The following is a 24,130-nucleotide window of genomic DNA, read 5'->3' on the forward strand; positions in this document are numbered from 1 at the left end:
CTCACAAGGCATTCATTTATACTAGAGATCACCGTTTTGAAAATTTGAGAATGTGAACTTGTTCTTTAAGCTTCCTCTAACATTTGAAAACAACAGACTTTATAACATGCTGCTGGCCTCTGAGAGCTAAACAGTTTGTCCTGATATCTGCTCCCCAAGCTGTTAACGCTTTTCTGCTACTGCCACCTCGACGGCTCCAGAGGGAGACCTGGATTTGCAAACCCAGCCACTGCATCTGGGAAATCAGGCTGCTGGGTCGCCAGCTGAGGGCAAGTTCACAAATAAAGAGCTGCGATAGAGAGCCACAACGCCTGTGCTCTCACTCCTCTGGCTCTCATTAGCTGAGTTAGAGCAGCTCAGAGTCCCCCAAGGGAATTGCACTGAATGTGGTAGATTTGATTCACACCAATTGAAAAAAGCTCTTTGTTTACCTAACCTGTGTGAGTCCATCCTGCAGCACAAGAACTCTTGTGGGGTCAATGTGTTTTAAAAAATAGTTTCAAAGAGGGGATGGGGCTCATTTGTCTGCAGGGTATCCGCGGGTCCTTAAAAAGTCTTCAAAGTCTTAAATTAGCTTTTCCAAATTTAAGGCCTTAAAAATCCTTAAAAATTACAAATAATACTTAAATACAGTTTCCAAAGGTCTTAAATTTTCAAAGACCCAATAAACAAGATTATTTTATTTTTATAAATATTTCGTGAATTTCTAGTTAGTGTTCAGCATTTTTTTGTACGATGTTGGCATAAGCAGAACCGTACACATTCAGTTGGTTGTGAAAGGGGGCTATTTTTAGATGAGCACATTAGCTGGTTAAGCTAGTGGGAGCTTACGCCATGGGGAAGTGCAAGTTTAATGGTAATTGGATGGTTAATCCCATGTTCGCAACGTGTTTAGCACCGGTTCCAAGAAATAGCTGTAAATTAAAGCTTAAATTTAATTTTAAGAATAGCTTAAATTTGGTCTAAGTGGCCTTAAAAAAGGTCTTAAAAAGTCTTAAATTTGGCTCCCTTAAACCTGCAGATACCCTGTGTCTGAATCCTTCTGGATGGGATTTAAGTGAAACTAAGTTTGTCCCGTTGTTAACCACGAGTCTCCAGTGCAGCGTGAGCGGGAATGTCATTAGTCCGTCGAGCCGATAGTTCACAGCACAGCCCCGCGTCTCCAGTTAAACGCCTCTAACGGCTGTGGAGTTGTCTGCCAGCGCTCTGACCTCCAGAGGGAGCTGGCTAAAATGGTACTTATTAATCTACCTTGTATTAATTAGAAAATAACATCCAACATGAATGCCCCCCTCCACTCGGGTGCCGGTGTACGTAATTAGCAAGCAAACTGAACAATCAAGGAAGTCTTGGTGATCCTGGAGAAGGCAGAAACGCTCCTGCTGTCGGAGCAGGAGGGTGTTGAATACATTTCCAAGACTGTTCTTTGAGTTTAATCCAATATTGTCAATTAAAACAAACCAGTGGAGTGGTGGTTTTGTTGTCTGTACAATAAGTTTCCTTTCTCCCACGTGGCATTGTAGGAAAATGAGAAGCTGCTGTCAATTAAAAACCTGTTTGTCGCACAGTGAAACAGAAACAGGGGAATCTGTAAAAAGCATCTGATGGGTCTTTGGCACACAAACATTTCAGGGTAGAGACGCTGAAGCCGTCTTCACCAGATGAAAAGTGATGAAAGCGTGTCAGCGCTGCCGGCTGAAAGCAGGGTGACTTAGTGACAGCAGAGGTTTTCACATTAAGCTGCTTCAACTGAAACTCCAACTTAGTTATGCCTCTTGCTATCTTCCCTTCGGAGTGGGAATTCAGAAGGAAGCAGCAGGCGGCTGGATTTATCAGAAGATGCGGGTAAAAACTGGAGGAAGTTTCCGATCCAGCTGATTACTGAGTTTCTAATTCTCTATCAGATGCTTAAAATATTATTTTATTCTTTCATTCGGAGTAAAGAAACCTGTTTTATTCAGGAAATAAAGTTTGCAATTAAAGCAGAGGTTATTTACCTCTTTGAGGCATGTGTGATTGTTTTAGACTTTTATTGTGAAGGATTGATGGAAGTTGTGAGTTTGACTAAGGATGCTATAAGAAATATAAAGCATTGCTCAATATAAACACACCTTCAACCATGAGCAATCAGGAAATATCTACTTTAGCACGTTGACATTTTTCTTTCCATGTTGTCTGTTTCAACACCATCTCCTTGTTTATTTATTATCTGGTGGGGCACTAATGCCCCTGAGTGCAAAGGTGATCCACCTGTCAGTAAACGATACCCTAAAGCAGACGTCAGTGAGCTTAAGTTTCATACAGTAGTGAGTTTTTCAACTCCTTGCATTATTTCTAAAGGGAAATTAGATTTGTGAAAAAGTCTGTTCAAGTCAAACTGTAAAGATTAATAAAGGCGTATTTTCACAGTGTGAATTTTCTGAAACTTTTCTTTTAACTCCACTTAAACCAATAAAGCGGGTGTTAAATCTCTCCTAGAGTGTATTTTTAAACGGGTTGAATCCCAGTGGGTGGGACTACATATTTGATTTAGAACCCGTCTTTGTTCTGGGAGCTGTATCCAGTCCTTTTTTATTGGACTCAAATTCAGCTCCTGTTGTGTGACGGCCAGTGTTTGTCTTTATTGCACCTTTAAGGATGCGACCAGAAACATTATGAAATTCATCAGAGGTATTTTTTTGCAGTGTGAGATTTCCACTTACTGGATTTCTGCAATAAGTCGTTGGGACGTTTGTGCGTTTATTTGTAATAATCTTTCAAGATAACGTTACTCCATCGACTTTTGTGCAACATATTTGCAAGTGTCGTCAGACTTTTATCATTATTCAGTTTAATTAAATACTCAATAAAACTGATTTCAGGAATCCAAAATATCAGATTTATTTATCATTTCACAGGTAATTCCACCTTAAGGTTGAGTTTACTTATCAATTTAGTCTCTCAGGAACATTCCAAGGACACCAAACTCACCATTTATTCAGATTAGCCTCAGCAACAGTGTGTGTCGTTATGCCACACATTATAAGCTGTTCGGTCAACATTTATCCTCAGCCAATGGCCTGAATGTCATTGATAGCATCCGTAGGTATTAGTATTCAAAAGGAAACGACCCTTTGAAATATTCTCCTTGTTGGTCGTGGTCACACTCAATAAAAGGACAGTCATCTTTTGTTCTGAGGAGTATCACTCCATCACCTAACACAATTCCCCAGCAGTCAATAAAAATGGATGAATTATGCATGCTGGCCAACAGCGACGGATTGGCAGAGCATGCAAATCAACCCTCATCCCGAGCCTCCAGCTCATCTGTCTTCGCTCTTCCATCTCTGCCCGCACTAATTTAAATATGATAGTGTCTATTACTTGTGTAAGAAGAGTGTGTGTGAGGTTTGTCTTAAAGTGGGCTGCACTGTAAACATTTAGCTGTTTCCTGTGAGGACACGGGATTAAAATCATCAAATCAAACTTTATTTATAAAGCGCTTTTCATACAGAAAATGTAACTTGAAAGTGCTAAAACATGAACTGAACTGTGTGTATGTGCTTTTTCTTTAATCGGTGGCACAGTGTGTGGTTTTGAATGAAAAAAAGATGTTGAAAGGCATCTAAATGGAGAAAATAACACTTTAATAGTTGTTTAAATAATGCTTATAGATAAAAATGATTAGAAAAATTAGCTGGTTTATGACAGAAATAACATTTAATATTTTTTCCTGTGGAAAAGTAGCTGCAGCTCAGGAAACCGTAGCTTTGTATTTACTTCTTAGAATTTTTTTTTCTATCCTTGAAGCCTAGATGATAGAGATGTGAAAAAGCAGGAGGTGTCAAAATTGAAGTCAAAATGTCAGGAAAAAAGCAGAAATTTTGAGGAAAAAAAACTAAATGTCAGTTCCAGGTCAAAGGCTAAATGCTTTGACAAAAATAGTATTTGAAGAATAAAGTTATTTTAGGATTTAAAAAAAGAACACTGACCTGAAGACCTAAGATACCCATAATGCCTTGTCTAAATGTGACTGTCAGCCATTTTAATCAAAAGGAATTTATTTTAGCTCAAAATCTGTTACTTCCATGTGGATTTATACATAACCTGTAAGTAACTTGTTACAAATCCTGCATGTTTAAGCTGCAGTGTGAGTTTTAGCAGAGAATAATAATCTTTATGATAATAAACCATTTTAACTGGTATTAGATGTTTTTTTTGTATGTTTGAAGGAAGTTTTTTGAGTCGTCTTGTGAAAGTTTCCAAAAGACCGAACCTCATATTCCCTAAAATGCCTTTTCTTGTCTTTTATTGTTTGCTTATTAAATATACCACAGCATTCGGTTACAACATGATTAAAAAAAATTGTAATACAGTTTCTTTGGTTTTGATCTTTTAACGGTGATCTGAACACTTCTTCCTAATTTTCCTCATCTGATGTGGATTAATGTCGTTTGTACCTTAGTCATTCATTATCTTATCTTTTTCAAAGTGACAAAATTTACACATACCATAATATTTGTGTAAAGTAAAGGGATGCTATTGGCTTTTTTACCAACATCCGATATTGTCTAACTCTTAATTTCCGATACCGATATTTGCGAGGCCCCCCGTGTTTAATTTGTCTCCATCATGAGCTGAATGACATTCTCTTTGAGAAAATCCTCTGACGCCTTTAGGTCACAGATAATACGTTTGTGATGGGAAAAGGTTTGATTAATAAGTTAATAAATAGTACATGTGAATTAAGGATAAAACGGTGAAAATGTTTTAGGTTTTGAAAGTGGATCACAGTGAGACATCGCGCAGCAGAGAGCGCTCTCAACTCAGACCTATCATTAGCGTAGTTTCCGTTTGGACCGCTTGACCTTTGCTTTGTGTGTGTACAGCTTACATTTAGGCAGAAACTGGAAAAGAAATGGGTTGTGAACGCGCTGGTTTTGCTTTATCAGTTTGTGTCATGTGTGTTTGTGCTTAAAGTTACTTAGTTGATCAAATGTAAGCAACGTTAGCGTACACATGCTAAGCTAAGCTAATTGCTAAGCGCGACACTAAGACATGTGCATTAGTCAGTAGTGTGTTGTTTCTGTTTCTATTTATTGTAGTTACAGTGAGAAAGCATCTATAAAGATCTCCATTTAAGAAAAGCAAGCCTTGGTTTTAGTTGGTTGTTCTCTGGCTAGCTACACACTGCTACATGTTGTCAAGAACAGGACCTGCTTTAAACACAGGAAAAGTTCCTAATTATTCACAAGTTGTGCCACATAAAGCTAAAATATCTCATAAAATAAACCTCAGATTTGTCTTATTGTGGAATTTAAAAAGAGAGGAGATGAAGCCGAAGAGTTTGATGGGTAATATGTGCATGGTATGTAAAAGTTGGGTCACCAAGGAGTAAAAACCAAGACCGATATTTTCTGATATTACATTTTAAGGCCGAAATTGGCCGATAATATTGGTAGACTGATAATATCCGACATCCCTAATAAAGTATAATTTTACTGTCTCAGTTAGTGCTCCTTACCACAACGTCACCAGTGCAGCTTTGCTCTAAATCCACCAGCGCTTACATTTTGGTCTGAAGAAATTTAAAACCCGCTTCTATAACCTTTGAGACGACAGCCGATAAAATGCAACTTTCTATTATATTTTCGGCTCTGATCATCCACTGTCTGCTGTTATAAGTGAAAGTATAACAGTGACTCTTTAATTTTTCCCTGCTCTGTTTTTAAAGTGTTGCTGCATTGTTTTAACAATGCAAGATGTGTGTGATGACACTGAGCCTTTCTGCCGCTCTGAGACTGAAAACCACCTGTTTATGTTATTTCATTAAGGTGTGCACCGAGCAACAATCAGCAGTTTGTTAGTCATCTGTTCATCTGTCTGATGCACAGATAAAATATCCCGCTCAGGTCAAAGTTGACCTCATGCAAAGTTCCCACTCATCCTGAATAGTGAAACCATGCAGCTCCAGCGGGAGTTTCACATATCCAAGGAAACAATAACTCAAAGCCCATCTCTTCCTAGGAGGGATGAATTTACATAGTTTAATTTTGTTTTTTGAAGGCGGGAGTGAATTCCTCCTTCACTTGAAAACTTAATTAATTTCAGAGCAACAGCTTTGCTGCAGATCTTTTTATTATGATGCACATGATGCTTTGTTTTTACGGGACTGTTATGTAGGTAGAAATGAAATGTGTTTCACGTAAATATTACTGCTTTCAATTTTCTTACATCTGAGCAGATCCTTTTATTATGATGCACATGATGCTTTGTTTTAACGGGACTGTTTTATCACCTCAAGATAAAACAAAACCTACAATTCTGTTTTCCTTCAAGCTTCGAGGAAAGTTAGCGGATGCGTAAACGAAGGAGCCAATAGATTTTTTTGTAAACTAGGAGCAGATTCTATGAATTTATAAAAATAGGATTTGCAGTAGTGACAGATGTGATATATAAATGCTCCTCTTGTTAGAAGACTCAAAACTCACTGGGGTGCAGCTGTTGGTGATACGTTAAAGATACAAAAATGTGACAATTTATGCAACGTTTTAGTTGGAGTCACATTGAATTTGTACTTATGGTGCATTTGGACACATTAAAACTGCTAATTGTTTCAATTCAATTGCAAAGTTTTTAATAATGTCCGGTTTTGTTTGCTGTTTACTATTTGCAAAGTTTTTTCATGCCTGTCTTGCATCTGCAATGTCAGAATATTTTTTGGCCTCCAATCAGTCGCAACTGATTCATCAACCCCTCTTACAATGAATGGGAGCTAAAGTGTAAAAGGTTTCCAGATGACCTCAACGACTTGTTATTTTAGAGTAAACTGTCTTTTTGAAAATGTTCTAAATGCTATCCACTTAAAATACTAACTCATTCACTGCCAGCCGTTTCCTGATCGGTATTGCCCTTCGCTGCCATCATTTCTCACCATTTTTGCTCTTTTTTGTTTTTTTTTAAGAGTCACAGCACGTTGCGCGCTAGGATGATGTCGACGCCAAAACAGCCAAAACAAAGCGGAGACTCACCTCTTACATCAGGAAGAATCTGCGCGTTTCGAGCGTTATCCGTTCTTTCATAATCCGTTGTTGAATTGTGGTCGGCAGAAGCTTTTTTTACTGCAGCGTCCCAAAACGATCTCCTAAGACATGGATTTTCTCCTTCCTGATCACGTGACGTGTGACGTACAAGGATGAAGATCGGCTTTAGAGCTCAGATGTTTGTTCTCACGGTGCGGGGGCTCCTTCTGATGCCCACACAGTAAAAACATGCAAATGACGACCTTAGTCGTCAATGGCAGTGAATGGCAGTGAATTAGTTAAGTACATAGCACTAGGTGGATATGTAGTGGAGCTACTGCATACAAAGAAAAATGCACTTACATATGACTTACTATAACCAAGACAAACTAGTACAAAGTACTTAACCATTTGCTCAGTTTATTACTGCTTAAATATATGTTAGAGAAAGCCAGAAATACCAAATCAGTACGCAGCAACTATTTGTCTTAAAGTAACTTGTATTTCAGTTTAGTTTATTTTGTAAGAATTTGTAGCTCCAGCACACATGTATGTGTAAGTGCAGTCAGTTTGCATTCTTTTTTCAAGTAAGCTGAACTCATCAGATTTTATAGTGTATGAGTGAGGTCAGGCAGCTAACACGAGGAACTCCAGACTCCTTGTAAATGTTTGAGATACTTTAGAAATGTCAGTAAGATTCAGGCTAAAATGTGAACTTTGGAAACAAACCAAGCCGATCCACCATTTCTAAATTGTTACGTGGCAGCACCATGGAGTTAACTGACCAAGAAAACAAGATGAGCAACGCAGCGGTTGGGAAGTCTCTTTGTAGGATGTTTGCTCAAATATAACAATGTGTGTTTCCTGCTGTATAATCTGCTCTAGTTGGCTTTTAGTCCTGTTTTGGATGTAACTGGGAGTAAAAGGAAAGCACTAGTTACTGGCAGACTCTTACAGTGTTTCACTCTCTAATATAATCTGTAGCAGTAAGCCAATGAAAGAGGACAAGGTGAAGCTTAGTTAGCAGCCTGCTTGTATAGGATGACTCACCTCATCTGCTGTTCCTTTAGAAGCCGACGTGTCTGGAGATGTTTCATTTTCAGGTGGGTCAAAGCAGCATTTTTTGCAAACGGGGTATATGTGGCTCTGAGAAACCTGCAGGGTCCAGCAGACCTCTGCATAAGGATTCGGTGGTAGTTGTGAACTGCAGGCTTCAGAGTAATATGCTCAAATCAGACCATAAGTTTATTCATGGCGACCCACACAAGCTAACTGAAAAAGCAAATAAAGTGAGGTATGCAGGGGTTGTTTTTGTCTGGAGGGCCCTGCAGCTCTTTATTATGAGCCAGAGGGAAACAAAAATGTTTTCATGGTTGAGATTAATAGAAGCTCCACGCGGTGCTGTTGGCACCACATGGAGCTTCTATTAAACTCTCACATTAATTTCTGCTAGGTTAGTCGTTCTTTTATTCTTTTTCTTGGCGAGTCTCACTTCTTATCTTCTTTTTGTCCTCCTTATTTGTTTCTTTAATGTCAAACCTGACTCTCAAATACCACGCCTCATAACTGGGTTCAGGTCTCTTAAACCCTTTGGAAACTAGAAAATATTTCTCTCCACCCTCTGCAGAGTGAAATCCCACCGCTAACCTTGAACATGATTCATTATTCATGCCGTTTTTTTTTTATTTTATTTTAATTTTTTTTGTCAAAATGGGTGGGGTGGGGGCGGTTGACATTGAACCACGATGCCTCAAACAGCTCAGTGGTTAGCATTCACGGTGCTTCGCTGGTGAATATGAGATCTAGTGGAAGACGGGAGTAATTTGAATAGATCCATCCATCCGTCCATTGTCTGAACCTGCTTGTTCATGTAGGGTTGCATGGGTGGGGGGCGCTGATGCCTATCCCCAGCGGTCAGAGTACTAGTCCATCACAGGGCAACACAGAGACACACAGGACAAACAATCATGCACACACACTCACACCTAAGGACAATCTGGACAGGCCAATCAACCTAACATCATGTTTTTGGACTATGGGAGGAAGCCGGAGTACCCGGAGAGAACCCACGCATGCACAGGGAGAACATGCAAACTCCATGCAGAAAGATCCCAGGCCGGGAAGCGAACCCAGGACCTTCTTGCTGCAAGGCGACAGCTCTAACCACTGTTCCACTGCGCAGCCCAATTTGAATAGATTTCAAATGATAATGCAAAAGTTTTCATCTGTTTAAACTATAGGTGTGGGCCTTCCTGTTTTCCCATGTGGCTCTGTGCAAATTGAAAAAAAATTTAAAAAGGTCTGCTTTGTCTGTGAAAACCTTCATGTTTATTTAAATGACCACAAGTGGAGAGAACGCTTCCCCTCAGCACCACGATGGATCCTTCTCTCACTCGACTCAGGCGGGTTCCCTTTGTCTCGATTCAAACAATATTCTCCTTTCTGAGATCAGAGCTTTAGCTCCTTCATTTGAGGCAGATTTGCTCTTAACAGAATGAGAAATGGACTGGCTGTTTCACATGAGCTGTGAGGATTTTTCTTTCTTTTTTTTTTTTATTATTTTCAAGCTCCAAAAGAAGCTGTCAGAGGCTTTTATGGAGCGTGCGGCACAAAGGGCCAGGAGTTTGAAGAGTTTGAATAGCCATCCTGGTGAGAGAAGCTGCAGGAATGCCTGGCATGGAAAACTCCGTTTCTTAGAGGAGTTTTGTTTCTTTCCGCGGGGACTTGGCATGCATAGTTTTTCAAAAGAAACAACCACAGTCTTGAACTAGAATGCAAGTGATCAATGAACAGCAGGAGTTTGGCCGTTTACAGTAATGTGTTATTTTCTACACCGCCTGGACGAATAGGAAAGGCAGCTTGATGATTTGTAGTTCAGTTTCATATGTTTGTGTTGCCCTGCTTTCTTACCTCAGACCTGCTGGGCTTTCTGCTGAGTTCACAGTTTTTTGTGTGTTTTTCCTTTATTACGTTGTTTTCTGCTGTCTTTGGCCTAGAGGGCATTTTTGATGTTTCCATAGTGAAATGATCTCAGGTGAGCTCGTGTTTCCCGTCAGTCTTAATGGGTCAGGGTCAGGGTCAGGGTTAGGCTGACCCTGACCCTGACCTATCAGATTTAAATTCCATTTTCTCATGGTGTGTGATGACTTGGAAAGTTATTTTTACTCTTGATTAGATTTGGTCTTTTCATGGCACAGGCGGGGCTGCAGCAAACCCACACAACTCCAACTGCTAAGTGATTGTGACTAGTGTTGAAAGCTCTGTTTTCCCCCACAGGACAATTGAAACAGTGCTGTTATTTAGAAACATCAGGTCGAGTGCCACTCGAATGCTCCACTTCAGCACAGTCGGACAGATGGTCTCGCAGGCCAGTGCTGTCAAAGCAGAACTTGTCATGAGACCAGACAACGGGACTAATGTGGAAAATCCGGCTAGCAGTCATTAACTACATCAGCCTTCGGCATTGACCTCTTTCCTCTGCATGTGTCTTTGTGTAAGAACCTCTGATTTTGATTTCCACTTTGCTTGCTGTGGTCCATTTTTGTTTTTTATCTTCTGAGCTCTTTCTTCATGCACACTTCTCTCTGTAAACTATTGATCCTTGTTTTCTTTCCTCTCAGCCTCCTCCTGCTCCCTGCACTCCAGTTGTTGTTGAATCGAGTCAGAACTTGGCCACAGACCACATCTCTTTGGAAAATTACAATCTGAACTGTTTAAAACAGAAGGTTGCCGGTTCAGATAAGATGTGCATATAGATATTTGGTTATGTTTATACATCTAAATGCTCAGGATTGTGTACATCTCTTGTTTCAGTCCTACATCCTACCACTTTATGATGTGTTTTTAATGAAATATTAATGTTTTGATTCAACTCTTGTTGACGGCAACATTTGCTTTTCCAGTCTTGAGTCCGTTCTGTCACCCCGGTTAGCCAACAGCCGATTAAATAAATGAAAACATTTGCTAACGAGATGAAGCAACTTTACTGTTGCCACCTTCTTAATCAATCCGTTAGATTGTATGCTTTTCATGTATGGGTTGAGTGCAACATTAAACACAAGAGTGTTTGTCTGTTATTACCTGCCACCCAAAGGCCCGTGCACATGCATTTGTTCAGCTACAGTTGAACAAATAGACAGATTTTGATGAAAAACTCTGAAAATAATCGCTGGATGATTGCCAACAACTGATAAACTTATGAAGGCGATCCGATTTAAGATGGCTGTCACAGCCAACCAATATTCATTCATCCATCCATTTTTTTGTCTGATTATCTGGAGTCAGGTCGTGGGGCAGAAGCCTAAGCAGAGTCCCAGACTTTCCTCTCCCCAGCCACTTGGGCCAGCTCCTCCGGGGTAATCCCAAAACTTCTTTCGGCCGCTTGTATCCGTGATCTCATTCTTTCAGTCACTACCCAAAGCTTGTGACCATAGGTAAGGGTAGGAACGTAGATCAAATGGTAAATCTTCACCACGACAGACCGGTACAACACCTGCATTACTGCAGACACAGTATCCTTTCCCAGCCTAGCAATACAAAAAGGACTATAACTCACGCAAATGCACTGTTTTTAATTTAATTTAAAATTTTTTTTATTTATTTATTTATTTTTTTTTTTTTGAGAAACATCTCGGAGCTGCGAATGTTGGTGTCAAAACATGTACTTGAAATGATTACCAATGCCTTTACCTCCTCCAGTCTAGATTACTGTAACACACTTTTACCATGTTAAGCTCTTGGCCGCCTTCAGTTGGTCCAGATTTCTGCAGCGAGGCTCCTAACTGGAGCAAACAGAAGAGCACGCATCACTCCTATTCTGATGTCTCTGCACTGGTTACCCGCTAACTTTAGAGTTCATTTTATAATCCTGATCATAACTTTCAATGCTCTACATGGTGAAGCTCCTCCCTATATTACTGAACTGTTAAAGCCTTGTGCTCCAACCCGAGTCCTCAGGTCCACACACCAGAACCCTCTAGAAGTTCCAAACACCAGATATAAAAGTTGAGATGATTGCTCCTGCCAGACTGTTGCACCCCGACTTTGAAATGAACTTCGAAAGGTGTGTGTGTGGGAGAGAGAGAAAGGGAGAGAGAGAGCACGTGCGTGACATCAATTTTTTTACCTTGTTTTTTTTATTTTACTCTTATTACTTCCTTACATGATCTGTCTTTAGTGAGTGCAAAGTCAATTTCGTTAAACACCTGTGCAATGACAATAAATGATCTTGAATCTTTTATCCTTACGTAGTATTGATAGTTTGGACACATTTAAAAAGCTGCAAAAAACCCTTTTTACTGCTTTTACTTAAATCTTTTGTGTTTTGTTTGTATAATGCCTTTTCTGGTTTTAATTATCTTTCATTTGTTTTGATATTTAGTTGTTTGACTGTGTGATGATTAGATTTGTTGATCTCTGTGAAGCACACTGTGATTTTTTTTCTTTTTGTGATAAGTTCTTTAAAAAATTTAATTACAAAATTACAGATATTGAGCTATAATCTGGTGGAGCTCAAAGTCATGAGCTAAACATAATCAGAGCATCACACATCTCTAAGATATTTGCCATTAATTATTTGACTCAACCTTGGTTCTCTGCAAATCATTTCAAGAACCTTTGGACGCAATTTAGAGAAATCCAGAAACAGATAAAACTTTTGATTCAAACCAACTCAAGATTGACAGTTTTAGTAATATTACTTGTAGTATGCTGGTAGTCTTGGTGTCTGAGGTTACTGCATTTGAAGATAAACGTGAATAAAATCATGCTCTTTCGTCCCTTCTCATAACTTTCTTTCTGTCCGTCTCCAGTGAGGGTCGAGTTGAAGTGGTGGGAGGGGGAAGTCTCCAGATTTCCAACATCATGGAAGAAGATGCTGGCGTGTACACCTGTGTGGCAGAAAATTCTAACACCACCATTGAAGCCCAGGCCCAGCTCACAGTTCAAGGTAACTTTATCAGCCCATATCATCCTTTCTGTGTCTTAGGACTGGAGGCAGAAACTAAAGCATGCTGGGAAGCAATCACAGAGCCAGAAACTCACAATGCCTAAAAGAAAGCTTAAAAAATTATGCATGTAATCAGAAATTTTCCTCAGAATTTAAATGATGCTGTCGTGATTGCAAATCAGTCGATACCTGAGCATATTATTGGCTTCATTTTTGGGAGTAAATTAGAAACTAAGTGTCAGTACAGGCAAAATTGAAGCACAAATTGGAATTTCGTGAGAAGCAGAAATAAGTGAAGTTGGATTAGTTGGTGAAGAAAGTGCAACAGAGAAGATCTGACTGAACTCTCAGACCATCTCTCCAACAGAGAAAACAAACTCATTATGTTTGAGAATGAGGTTATTAAAAGCCTCCTGGATTCTTCGTCCCAGACACAAAACAAAAACCAGAGTTCACCTTGAAAGGAAATGAAACACAAGTGGTTTTCATGCATGTAAACTTTGCAGAGTGGCACACACACGCACGCACGCACACACAGAATCTGACACAGCCCCAACACGATAATGTTGTCATGAGCACTCATGACTTGTGGGCGTTTTTGCGTTTTCCGTATACAGAAAGTCTACAGGATTTGGTTTGAAATAACGTTGAAACGGGGAAACACCCTGAGGCTCCTTCCGAAGGTTTATTTCATTTCACACACATGTCGTGCCATGACTCCCAACCTTTTTTTCCCTGTAAATCCCTTCATCTCCTCGTCACCCCATAACCTTCCTTTCATCACTTCCCGTCACTTGCTGTGATTAAAGGAGGCCGTAATGGAAAATCGGATCAGGTCACAGGAGGACACCTGACTCCATTCGGTTTTACTTCTCGGGTATATCCACGGGAAAAAATATACCTTCCCTCTGATATTCCCCATTCCTTCAGCTCTAACCCTCCACTGCTGTTGAGATGAGACTGCAGAGGATTGATCAGCACCCTTAGAATGTTTGTGAAAGACAATTGTCCCTGTCCTACAAGTTTGATTAGTTCCTATTTTGTAGACTCCCAGTGCGTTTGTTTAAACCACATTCGAGAAGAAGCCAGACTCTGGAATCGATTTGCTCCCCTGTCAACAAAAGTGACACTTGAAAGGTCAACTGATTTCTTCAGTAAGTAGTTATGTCTGTAAAGGACACTCAAATCAATGTGGTTGGAATCCATAACGTCAACAAAACCATTTTTTCTATGACTGATTTCCATTAAAAAGATCTGAGAGGCTCGGAGGAAACTGTATGTTTAGATGGAGTGGCTTTTCACCGGACAGTTCGTGTGAAGGGAAAGAAGCAGAAAGGCAGCTGGTGGATCAGTGTTGGGTTTCGCCCTGAGATGGCTCCGGGGTTTGTGATCCAGCTGGAGTTGTACTGATGTATGAACAAACATACTATTTGTTCTGTATGCATTCACAAACGTTTTTGTTTGTTCTAACGTGATTTGAAATTGTTTCCAGATTTGCTTATTTTAAATGGATTTAACCCTCCATGGATGCTTCTCCGTTTAGCAGACTAAAAGGTTGAAATTTTACATCCAAAGAAATCAAAAACTGTGATTAAATATAAATTCAACCTTCGAAAATTTAAAGATTTGTAGCCTGGCAAGCCATCCTATGTATGTAAACATCTGGCCCCAATGCATAAGCAAACCCCAGTGGTTGGGTGGCATCTACAGTCGACTTTCAAGTTGCCTTTGTACGTAACTGGACAACGCTAGGTCCAATCAGAGCAAAAACGATGTGATATATTTTTAAGTACTTACCATATACTATCAGCAGAACAGCCAATATATCCTCCATCCATCCATTCATTTTCAACCACTTATCCAAATTTGGGTCAGCCTAAGCCGAGATGCCCACACTTCCCTCTCTCCAGCTACTCGGGCCAGCTCTACCGGGGGAATCCCAAGACGTTCCCTGGCCAGCCAAGAGACATAGTCTCTCCAGCGTGTCCTGGGTCTTCCCTTGGGTCTCCTCCCAGTTGGACGTGCCCAGAAAACCTCACCAGGGAGGGGTCCAGGAGGCATCCTGACCGGGGGGGGGGGGGGGGGGGGGGGGTCGGTCATGGACAAGAGCTGACCACCGTTTAAAATAACTCAGCTTAGCACAAAAAATAAGAAAATTTGTGTTTAGTTGATAATTTTCTGTGTTTTAATGGTATTCTTAGCCTTATACTGTAAATAAAAGTCAGAACTCTTAATTAATCCCCTTTACAACAAGGTATGATTTAGGATGGTTCATCTGTAATATGAGCGACACGGCAACATGTTGGTAGCACCAATGTCCAGACAGTCTCGTCCAGTTAAACCTAAAAATATTTTTTACCCACTGAACACAAACTATCTTCAGTTTATGGCTGATGTAAAATTCAGATGAGTAAAATGGACAAAAACAAAACAAAAAAATGTTTCTTTTGTCTGCCAGTCACACGTTTGTCAATAAAACTACAAATGTTCGCTTTAAGAGCCTCATATATGTATATATATATATATAATCACCTGGCCTTTAAAACAGTTTTTGAAATGCGGCGCCTGTCTAAGAATGTTGTACTGTACCTACTTTTTTAATGAGATACAATAAAATGTCAGTGTGAGTGTTAGTCTGCTTCTGTAGAACCACAGGCTGACAGGAAGTCTTTAATCTCTAAATAAGTGTTAAAACTTAAACAGCTCCAATCATACCTAGAGAACTGTGTGTGTGTGTGTGTGTGTGTGTGTGTGTGTGTGTGTGTGTGTGTGTGTGTGTGTGTGTGTGTGCGTGCGTGCGTGCGTGCGTGCGTGCGTGCGTGCGTGCGTGCGTGCGTGCGTGCGTGTGTGCGTGCGTGCGTGTGTGTGTGTGTGTGTGTGTGTGCGTGTGTGTGTGATGACTTTGGTTTGACATCTCACCCTCTATTAAAGCAGGCAACAGAATAAATGAGGCCAGAGGAGGCTGCAGCTTTTAATTATGGTGTTGCGTGACTTGGGTGCCACCCAGGACTAGACTCTGTGTGTGTGTGTGTGTGTGTGTGTGTGTGTGTGTGTGTGTGTGTGTGTGTGTGTGTGTGTGTGTGTGCGCGTGTGCGTGTGTGCTTGTGTGTGTGTGTGTGTTAGAAAGTTACAAAAATAGTATGTAACCTTTTTGTTACTATTTTACAAGGCTTCGACTCAGTGGTCTGCATCTATCATGCCCTCGTACTATGGCGTCATCACCTTAATTGTTCTTTCAAAGTGCTGTGCTCTCATCTAGAAAATCTCTGCCTCATGTAAAAGACTTTCATACGAGCTGACTTCTCTGATTTATAGCTAGAGTCATTAAAATGGAATTTTCAGCCATTTTCAAGTGTATTCCAGTGTAAAAGTTACGAATGATCGTTACCTTACTCATGGATGGCTTCCTGAAGGGCCTCTACTTACAGAAAATTTCCTGAGCTTCAAAATTTTGTTAAATGTACATTTTTATTGTGTAAAAGCAAAAACTAACATAAGTTGGTTGTTTTTCTAGAAAAATAAGTAAATATGTGGCTACTTTTATCAGACATCTGTTAAAGGGACACAATGCAACTTTGTCTTATTGTTAAATCAGCCAGTATGATAGTCAGTATGTGCTAAAATGACCCTTTACAGCAGGGGTCTGCAACCTTTCTGGTGATGAGTGCCATTTAAAATTTCATTTGAAGTCAGTGTGCCATTTCAACTGTGGCATAAAGCATACTTTTAATAACACTGCATAACAAGTTACACATTATATACTGTGAAATTTTACAGTTAGATCCAGTATTGGGCAGCATAACATCTCTTTTCCACTTCATCCTAAAACTGAACTTCATAGAACTATATTTGTTGACCGGTGTTGGCAAAGGGTAGATCAGGTATTTTAAAAAACCCTGTCCATAACAAGAACATCAAAAGACATACACCACAGAAAATACAATATTTAAGGTGTCACAACAAAGATAAGAATAAACTAAACTTAGCCAAGATATGTTATTGCAAGGATAAACATGCTAATGAGATTTCTGCCCCTGCTTTGCATTTGCTAGTTCAGTTATGTGGGGTTCACACTTAGTAACTTTCAGGAGCACACAGGTCTCTGAATGTCCAGCAGTTAGACGGCTACGGGAGGCACTGAGGACACTCTTCATGTGAGAGAAAATCTGCTCACACAGATATGTAGAACCAAATACTGTCAATAAAGCCTGTGCAATGTTCTTGAGACAGTTAAACCTGTCTGGTAGTGACGTCCAGCAACTGAAAATGCAAGCTCCATGATCATGCACAGCTGTGGATTCCAGCTGCTGCCGTAGTTCTGCAAACTTTGTCCCCCACAGAGTTGAGCTTTTCAGTTCAATCAGCTGCATTTCCATGTCGTCTGTATCCAGAAAGTTAAAGAGAGACAAATCCAGCTGATTACCAAAGCTCTCTGGTCTGATCAGAAAAGAAAACATTGGTCCATACAACTGAAAGTCCTGAAAACGCGTTGCGAATTCTGTCTAGAGTCTTCGGATGCATTCATGAATTGCTGTGGTGCTGATGCTGCACTGAGCAGACAGCTCCCTGAGGTGTTTGAAGTGGCGGAATGTGGAAGTTTCAACATCCTTTAAAAAAACTTCCAGCTTTCCAACAAAAGCTTCCCAAGTGTCACGCATGTCCAAAACAGTTTGACCTGCTCCCTGCAGTTTGAGATTAAGCTCGTTCAGGTGTCCAGTTATATCTGCGAGGAAAAAAAGTTTTTCAACCCACCTCTCATCTTCAAGTTCAGGATATCTTTGCCCCTTTTCATTCAGAAATGTTTTTACCACATCAAAACAATCCACAAATCGTTCCAGAACCTTTCCACAGCTAAGCCATCTAACAGCACAGTGGAGTGGGATGTCTTTGCATGAGCTTTCCATCTCCTCGAGCAGAGACTGGAATTGGCGGTGAGTCAAAGCAGATCGCTTAACTATGAAGTTCACAATTTTTGCCACTGTGGCCATGACATCATTAAGATCTGAATTTGACATCTTGGCGCAGAGGTTTTCTTGGTGTATTATACAATGCAGTTTCATGATGGGATGGCCTATTTGTTCCTCAATTAAAGTAACAGTCCCCCTGTGTTTCCCAACCATAGCTGGTGCACCATCAGTTGTCACAGCAAAAATCTTTGCAATGTCAATGCCTCGTTCCTCAAAACGCTCCATAAAAATGTTGGCAATATCCTCACCTCGTGTTGTTTCAGGCATCGGGGTAAGGCAGAACAGTTCCTCTTGTACTGTCACATCACAGTATCTTACCATTACAGCCAAACGTGGCACATCATTGATATCAATGCTTTCATCCAAAGCCACACTAAACACCTGGGCTTCTTTCAAACCAGCTGTTTGTTGGGCTCTGACATTGTCACCCATTTCCTGGATGCGTCTTTCCATAGTTCTGGCTGATGCAGGTATGTCTTGAATCTTTGCTTTAATAGTATCTTTGTTTGGAAGCCCATCAAATAACATGTCTGAGGTACAGAGAAATGCCTCTTTAATAAAGTTACCATCAGTAAATGGCTTTCCATGTTTAGCAATACAGTGTGCGATACGAAAACTTGCTTCAGTTCCATGATGTTTAGTAGCTGTAAAAACTTTCAGAGTACTTGCTTGCTTCTCATATCTTGACACAGCACGTGCAATTGATTCAGCCTTCTCTTCCTCGTCCTTGAAATCTTTTTGATGTTTCGTCTCAAAATGCCGCTTAACACTGGAGGTACGGCAAACAACACTCTCGAGGCAAAAAGCACACACAGCACGATCTCTTTGCTGCACAAAACCCCAGTCTTCTGTCCAAGTTGTCATAAAAGACCTGGAATTATCTTTTTTTGCTCGCTTAGATGCCATTTTTTACAGGGCTAACTAGCTAGAAACATCCTCACTGTACCGGCAGGTAGATTACCGTCATCAAGAAGCGGCCTGGATGTTGTCTTTTTGCTCTAATTTGGGATTTGGCCCGGCGGGCCATTGCGTGGGTGTGGCGTTTTATTACTAATAATAACACAGTTATTTCCGTCTTTCCGTTTATTTTTAACTTCCAAATGTCACAGTGACTGCATCAACAACTGAGATAATCCCGAACAACAAGATAAAAACTAAAAATATCCACCCTAACCTCCTCTTATGCTGTGCCACGTCTTTGTTCCGACACACAAGCACACGCGTTGCCAAGGCAACCAGCCGACAGAGCGCTTCGCCAGGCGGGAAGGCTGAGATCACATTTCAACTTTTTAACGCGTTTAGTGTCCAAACAAGAAAACAGAAACAATTAACAGAAAAGTCAGTCCGTTACAACACTTATTTTTCAACACATCTTCTCAGATTAATGCGCTGTGCCATCAGTTAACCCTTTGCGTGCCAACAGTGGCACGAGTGCCTAGGATTGCCGACCCCTGCTTTACAGGGTATTTAGATGTCACTCAGGCCCCCACCTCTACCTGTAGCCAGAATATTGCACTTGCAACTTCAGAGCGGCAGACCGCCACCTGTTGGACTTAGAAAAAATTTAGCTGACATGCCTGGTGCTGCAGTCTGGTTCCATCATGCATTAAAATATGAATTTAGTGATGAATCACTCCTGCAGACAGGAGTTAAAAAGACGACTGCACAGCGAGGAGATAGGTTTCGCTTTTGGTTTATCCAAAGATTATTAATAACGGACACTTAAAAACTGCCAAGTGTGCCTTTAATAATAATAATATTAATACATCAAACTTATATAGCTCTTTTTAGGACACTCAAAGACGCTTCCATGCACTCTCACGTTCACACACTGCCAGTGATGGTAAGCTACTATGTAGCCACAGCCACCCTTGGGCGGTCTGAAATAGGCGAGCCTGCCATTTGGCGCCTTCGGCCCCTCTGACTAACACAGGCAAGTTGGATGAAGTGCCTTGCCCAAGGACACAACAGCAGAATACCCCTGGCGGGAGCTGGACTAACACCCATTATGAGGCAACCCGCTCTACCACCTGAGCTACTGCTGCCCCAATACATCATAATTATAATGCATCAGCTGCAAAGCCACTGACTGATTCTTTCCCTCCAAACCTCAAATTCCTCTCCCCACCAGGCTCAGAAATAAATCCCAATAAATTACGTGTGAGTTACAGATTTGATCAGATCCCAGAGACGTTTTGGCAAATGGACCTCTGTCCTGCTGCCTCCCTCCAGTGTTATGTAGCAGTTTTATTTTGGCTGAATTGAAAAGAAACTTCCCATCCTGCTAAAAGAGCCAATCTGATCCAAACACGCACACAGGGAGTGTTATCTCAGCCAGGTGTTTCTGTCTGATTCCTGTCTCTGCAGCTGTTGTTTACGTCCGATAGAGGCACGTTTACATGATACCAGGAACATGCGACTTTTGTTTAGCGCGATATAATAAGTCTAAGTGTGTTGTTTTGTGTCCCGCATCGTTGCATCGGCTGTGGGGACTCTTATCCAGCTCGCTGCGTCTTATCAGGTGTGTTAGGAAGGAAGTGGAAGCTGCTTTGAATGCAGCATCATGGCTGATAATGGTTAATCGTCTAAGGGGAAAGGGGCAATCTAAATGTTACCAGTGAAATAACTTTGTCATTTGCCAGCCAGCACATTTCAACCTTGTTATAATACCAAACACATACAGCTTAAAGGTGAATAAACTCATTCAAATGTGGGCGCTTAGAAGTTTGCCCCAGATTGATGAAAATCCTCTTGGAGATCCTAACAACAATGTAAATCCGAAGCCGATAATACAGTGGGGCAAAAAAGTATTTTCATGGATTTTTTTTCACATCCTGTCTCTCACAGTTGAAGTGTACCTATGATGTAAATTACTGACCTCTGTCATCATTTTAAGTGGGAGAACTTGCACAATCGGTGGCTGACTAAATACTTTTTTTTGCCCCACTGTTTACTCCCAAACCATCAGCAGATGAGTTGTTTTAGTTTGCTGTACTCTGCGGTCCCAGCTGAGCTGAGTGATGATCTGTTTTGAAGCTGAGCAGCGTGAGAGCAGAGCAAATGTGTCAAGCTCTTTATGTGTGCCAGCTTTTTGAGCTTTGTCTTAGCATGTTGCGAACGAACCTCACGCTTCTGCTTTCTCTCGTCTCTTCTAATGTTGGAACCATCAGGAGACTGCAGGAACATTCAGATGCTGAGGCGCGCCTCCCTATCTGCTCCTTAAGAAGGAATGCAAACAATAAGCATCATAGTTTTAGCGTTGCCACTGACAGTGTCGACTATGTTATTAAGATTTCCCATTTTCTTTCTTTGGCTAGTGGATCAGATATTTCTATTAGCTCCAAATGACTGGACATCTTCTCTTTGTCTCTGTTCAGTTTACTTCTGATTACCGCTGAGGCTTTAAGTAAAAAGATCTACCTAGAATCCCTTCGGGGGAACCCTGTGGGGTTTTGTTTTAACAAGCTCACAGAAAGACACACGCATGACCTTTTAGTGGCCCTCTTTCCGTAGTTCACTGGAGTCATTCTGCTTTAAAGCTTCTTTAACTAAGCTACAGGCTGCAGCCATAATACCAGCCCCAAAGTACTGCTTTTGCCGTTCTCTCATGCTCTGACTCCCTTTCTTCTTCGTTTTCCTTCTTTATTTCTTTTATTTTTTACATCTCATTCTCTTTGTTGTTGTTGTTTTTCTGCCTCTGTCCGATTTATCTTTCGTTAGAGAGGATTTTTTTTAATAAAACAAGTTGTCTCTTTAGAGCGTTTCCAGCTTCTAGAGGATTTGGTGAGACTTTTGACAGATATGGGGAAAAAGTACCGTCTAGTTTGGCATGTGTCACTTCATCCGCGTGTCTTTAAGGATGCATATACCCGTCTGGATTTGGACAGATTACTGCAGGCCATTTCTGCCAATTATCTGATGCTGAGAATTCAAATGGAGGGTGATGGCTGCAGACAGATGGGCGATTATGAGAAGGGAATGTATGACCTGCAGAAACATTGCAGTTTGATAAGTAAGGACGGCTGTCAGTCAAGCAAACTTACGCTTTTTAGCCACTTATGAGGGATTTTTGTGAACGGCACAAGCAAACAAAAAAGCTAATGTGTAGTTAAAGATGGTTATTAGCCAGAGACTGACGCACATTGCTCCAGCCCCCCTGCCAAAAGCTATATTGGTACATTTAGATGTTTCTGCTCATTGCTCAGTCCAATGGGTTCCAAATGTCTGAACTTCTTTTAGAGAAAATAGTGCATGTCTGCTTAGATGGAGCGAGGGAGGCTGAAGATGGAGAGATAGAAAGGGAATTTGTGGACGATTAGGGGAGTCAGGGAAAAGGGAGAGAGTGATGAATCTGAGAGGAGAGGAATGAGAGAGCCTCGGGGTATCAGACACCATCAAAACCTGTCACCCACAACCCTCACTGAAGGGCCTCAGAACAAACATGTGTACATAAATCTTACATACAACGGCTTTGTGTTGGGAAGCAAGTACCCATATGAGGTGGCATGGATGTCCCATGTCGGATTACATCAGCAGCTTCCTAAACAGGCAGTGAGACAGTAACGGTCCAAATACTTCTGGCATGAATGGTGTATTAAGTACATAGTATCAGCAGGAGAAGAAAGAAACAAGCATCCAGAATGTTAAAAAGTGTCCACACTCACTCTCTCTCTTTCACACACACACACACACACACACACACACACACACTGACTCACTGGTGTCTCAGCTCTGTTCTCTTGACACACCAAAGGAAATCAGCGATTCCACCTGTCTCTGCTGCACACTTACTTAAGGCAAGTATCCAGAGGACACCACACTGTGAAACACATTATTCACACCTCAAACACACTCCTGCAGGAGACACCAGAACACACAAACGTGTGCACACGCACACACACACACACACAGACATCTGCACAACAAGCTCACACAGAGCGGGGTGATGGCTGTCTTACCAGTCTCACACCGATCGGGTCTCAAGCATCACCATCCTCATTTCTGTTCTCATGTCAGTCATCACAGTTCATCACAGCTGCTCAGAAGCATCCAGACATTATAAATCATGGAAAGATTCTGGGTTTGGTGGGACTGTTCATTAAGGTGGTGTTCAACTTGCTCCTCTACACACAGAAAACTGTATATACTGTACATCAGGCTGGAGTTTAAACAGGGTTTTAGCACGTGCTGTCCTTCTGTAAGGGTCATACAATTGCATCATGTATTTATTAGGAGAAACAAACAATTCATAATGAAACTTTCTATATTCAGTTGATTTTGCCCTGACACTGAGGATGACCCTGTCTGGATTTTACTGAGATGCTGATAAACAAATCACAAACACATAAGTTATTAAAAATGTATGTATGTGTGGATCACAGTGTAGGGAGACAGTATATCACACAGATTTCTCATCCTTCCCACAAACTGATGTCTCAACATAGCTCTGTTGAACAACAGCCATTGACCTCTGATTGGTATTTCTTAAACACCTTTGCTAGCAGGGGTTACACACTGCTCTGTTGTGACTGTAAATAAGTGGGCTGACACACTTGGCTCTCCGTTCTGCTTCCAGCACATTTTCTGTACGTTTTAGATCATGAACACAGCTAATTTGTTTACTTTAGTGATTAATCAGTCCTGTAGACACTAATGAATGCTGGGGAGACGTTTCAGCTGTTAGATTAAGGTGTTAAAATGACAAACGCACAGCAAGGAGACAGGTTTTGCTTTTGGTTCTACAAACAGACACTAGGGGGTGCTAAAAGCAGGCCAAAACTGCCAAGTTCCCCAAAAATTAATAACATTTTTAAAACATCAACTGTAATTCGTTAATCCACCTCATTACCAGTGTATACATGTCTAAACCAAGTGAACTATAATATCCACATATCTTATAGTACCACTTCACATAATTGTCAGTACTATATATGTATTATAAAGCCGTAATGGTCCACCTCTACTGAGTACTGCACTTCCTGTTGTTGCTCTCTTTTACTATTTGATTCTTTTTTTATATGAATACTATTATTTCATATTATTTTACTGCTAACCCTAACCCACTCACATCTTCATAGCTTATCTCCATGAGACACCTCACAGCTCCTAAAGTTATTCTTTCCTCCAGTCCAGCAATGAGCTGGTGTTGTATTACGACACAACTGACATCTGATACCAATAAATGAGAAATGGGTTGATTAGGACGGGATATTTAC

General features: G+C 40.9%; 1 protein-coding gene across 10 annotated transcripts in view; it reads left to right on the top strand.

Annotated features, from left to right (window-relative positions):
- neo1a (neogenin 1a) overlaps positions 1 to 24,130 on the top strand; it is a 230,457-nt gene that overhangs the window by 141,302 nt on the left and 65,025 nt on the right. For all 10 annotated transcript variants that reach the window (XM_015953635.3, XM_015953639.3, XM_015953642.3 and 7 more), the window contains exon 5: positions 12,812 to 12,948. In XM_015953635.3, the coding sequence (XP_015809121.3) occupies positions 12,812 to 12,948 (137 nt within the window). The remainder of the gene's footprint in view (positions 1 to 12,811; positions 12,949 to 24,130) is intronic.

Source organism: Nothobranchius furzeri, chromosome 9 (assembly GCF_043380555.1).
Source record: "Nothobranchius furzeri strain GRZ-AD chromosome 9, NfurGRZ-RIMD1, whole genome shotgun sequence".
Taxonomy (NCBI): domain Eukaryota; kingdom Metazoa; phylum Chordata; class Actinopteri; order Cyprinodontiformes; family Nothobranchiidae; genus Nothobranchius; species Nothobranchius furzeri.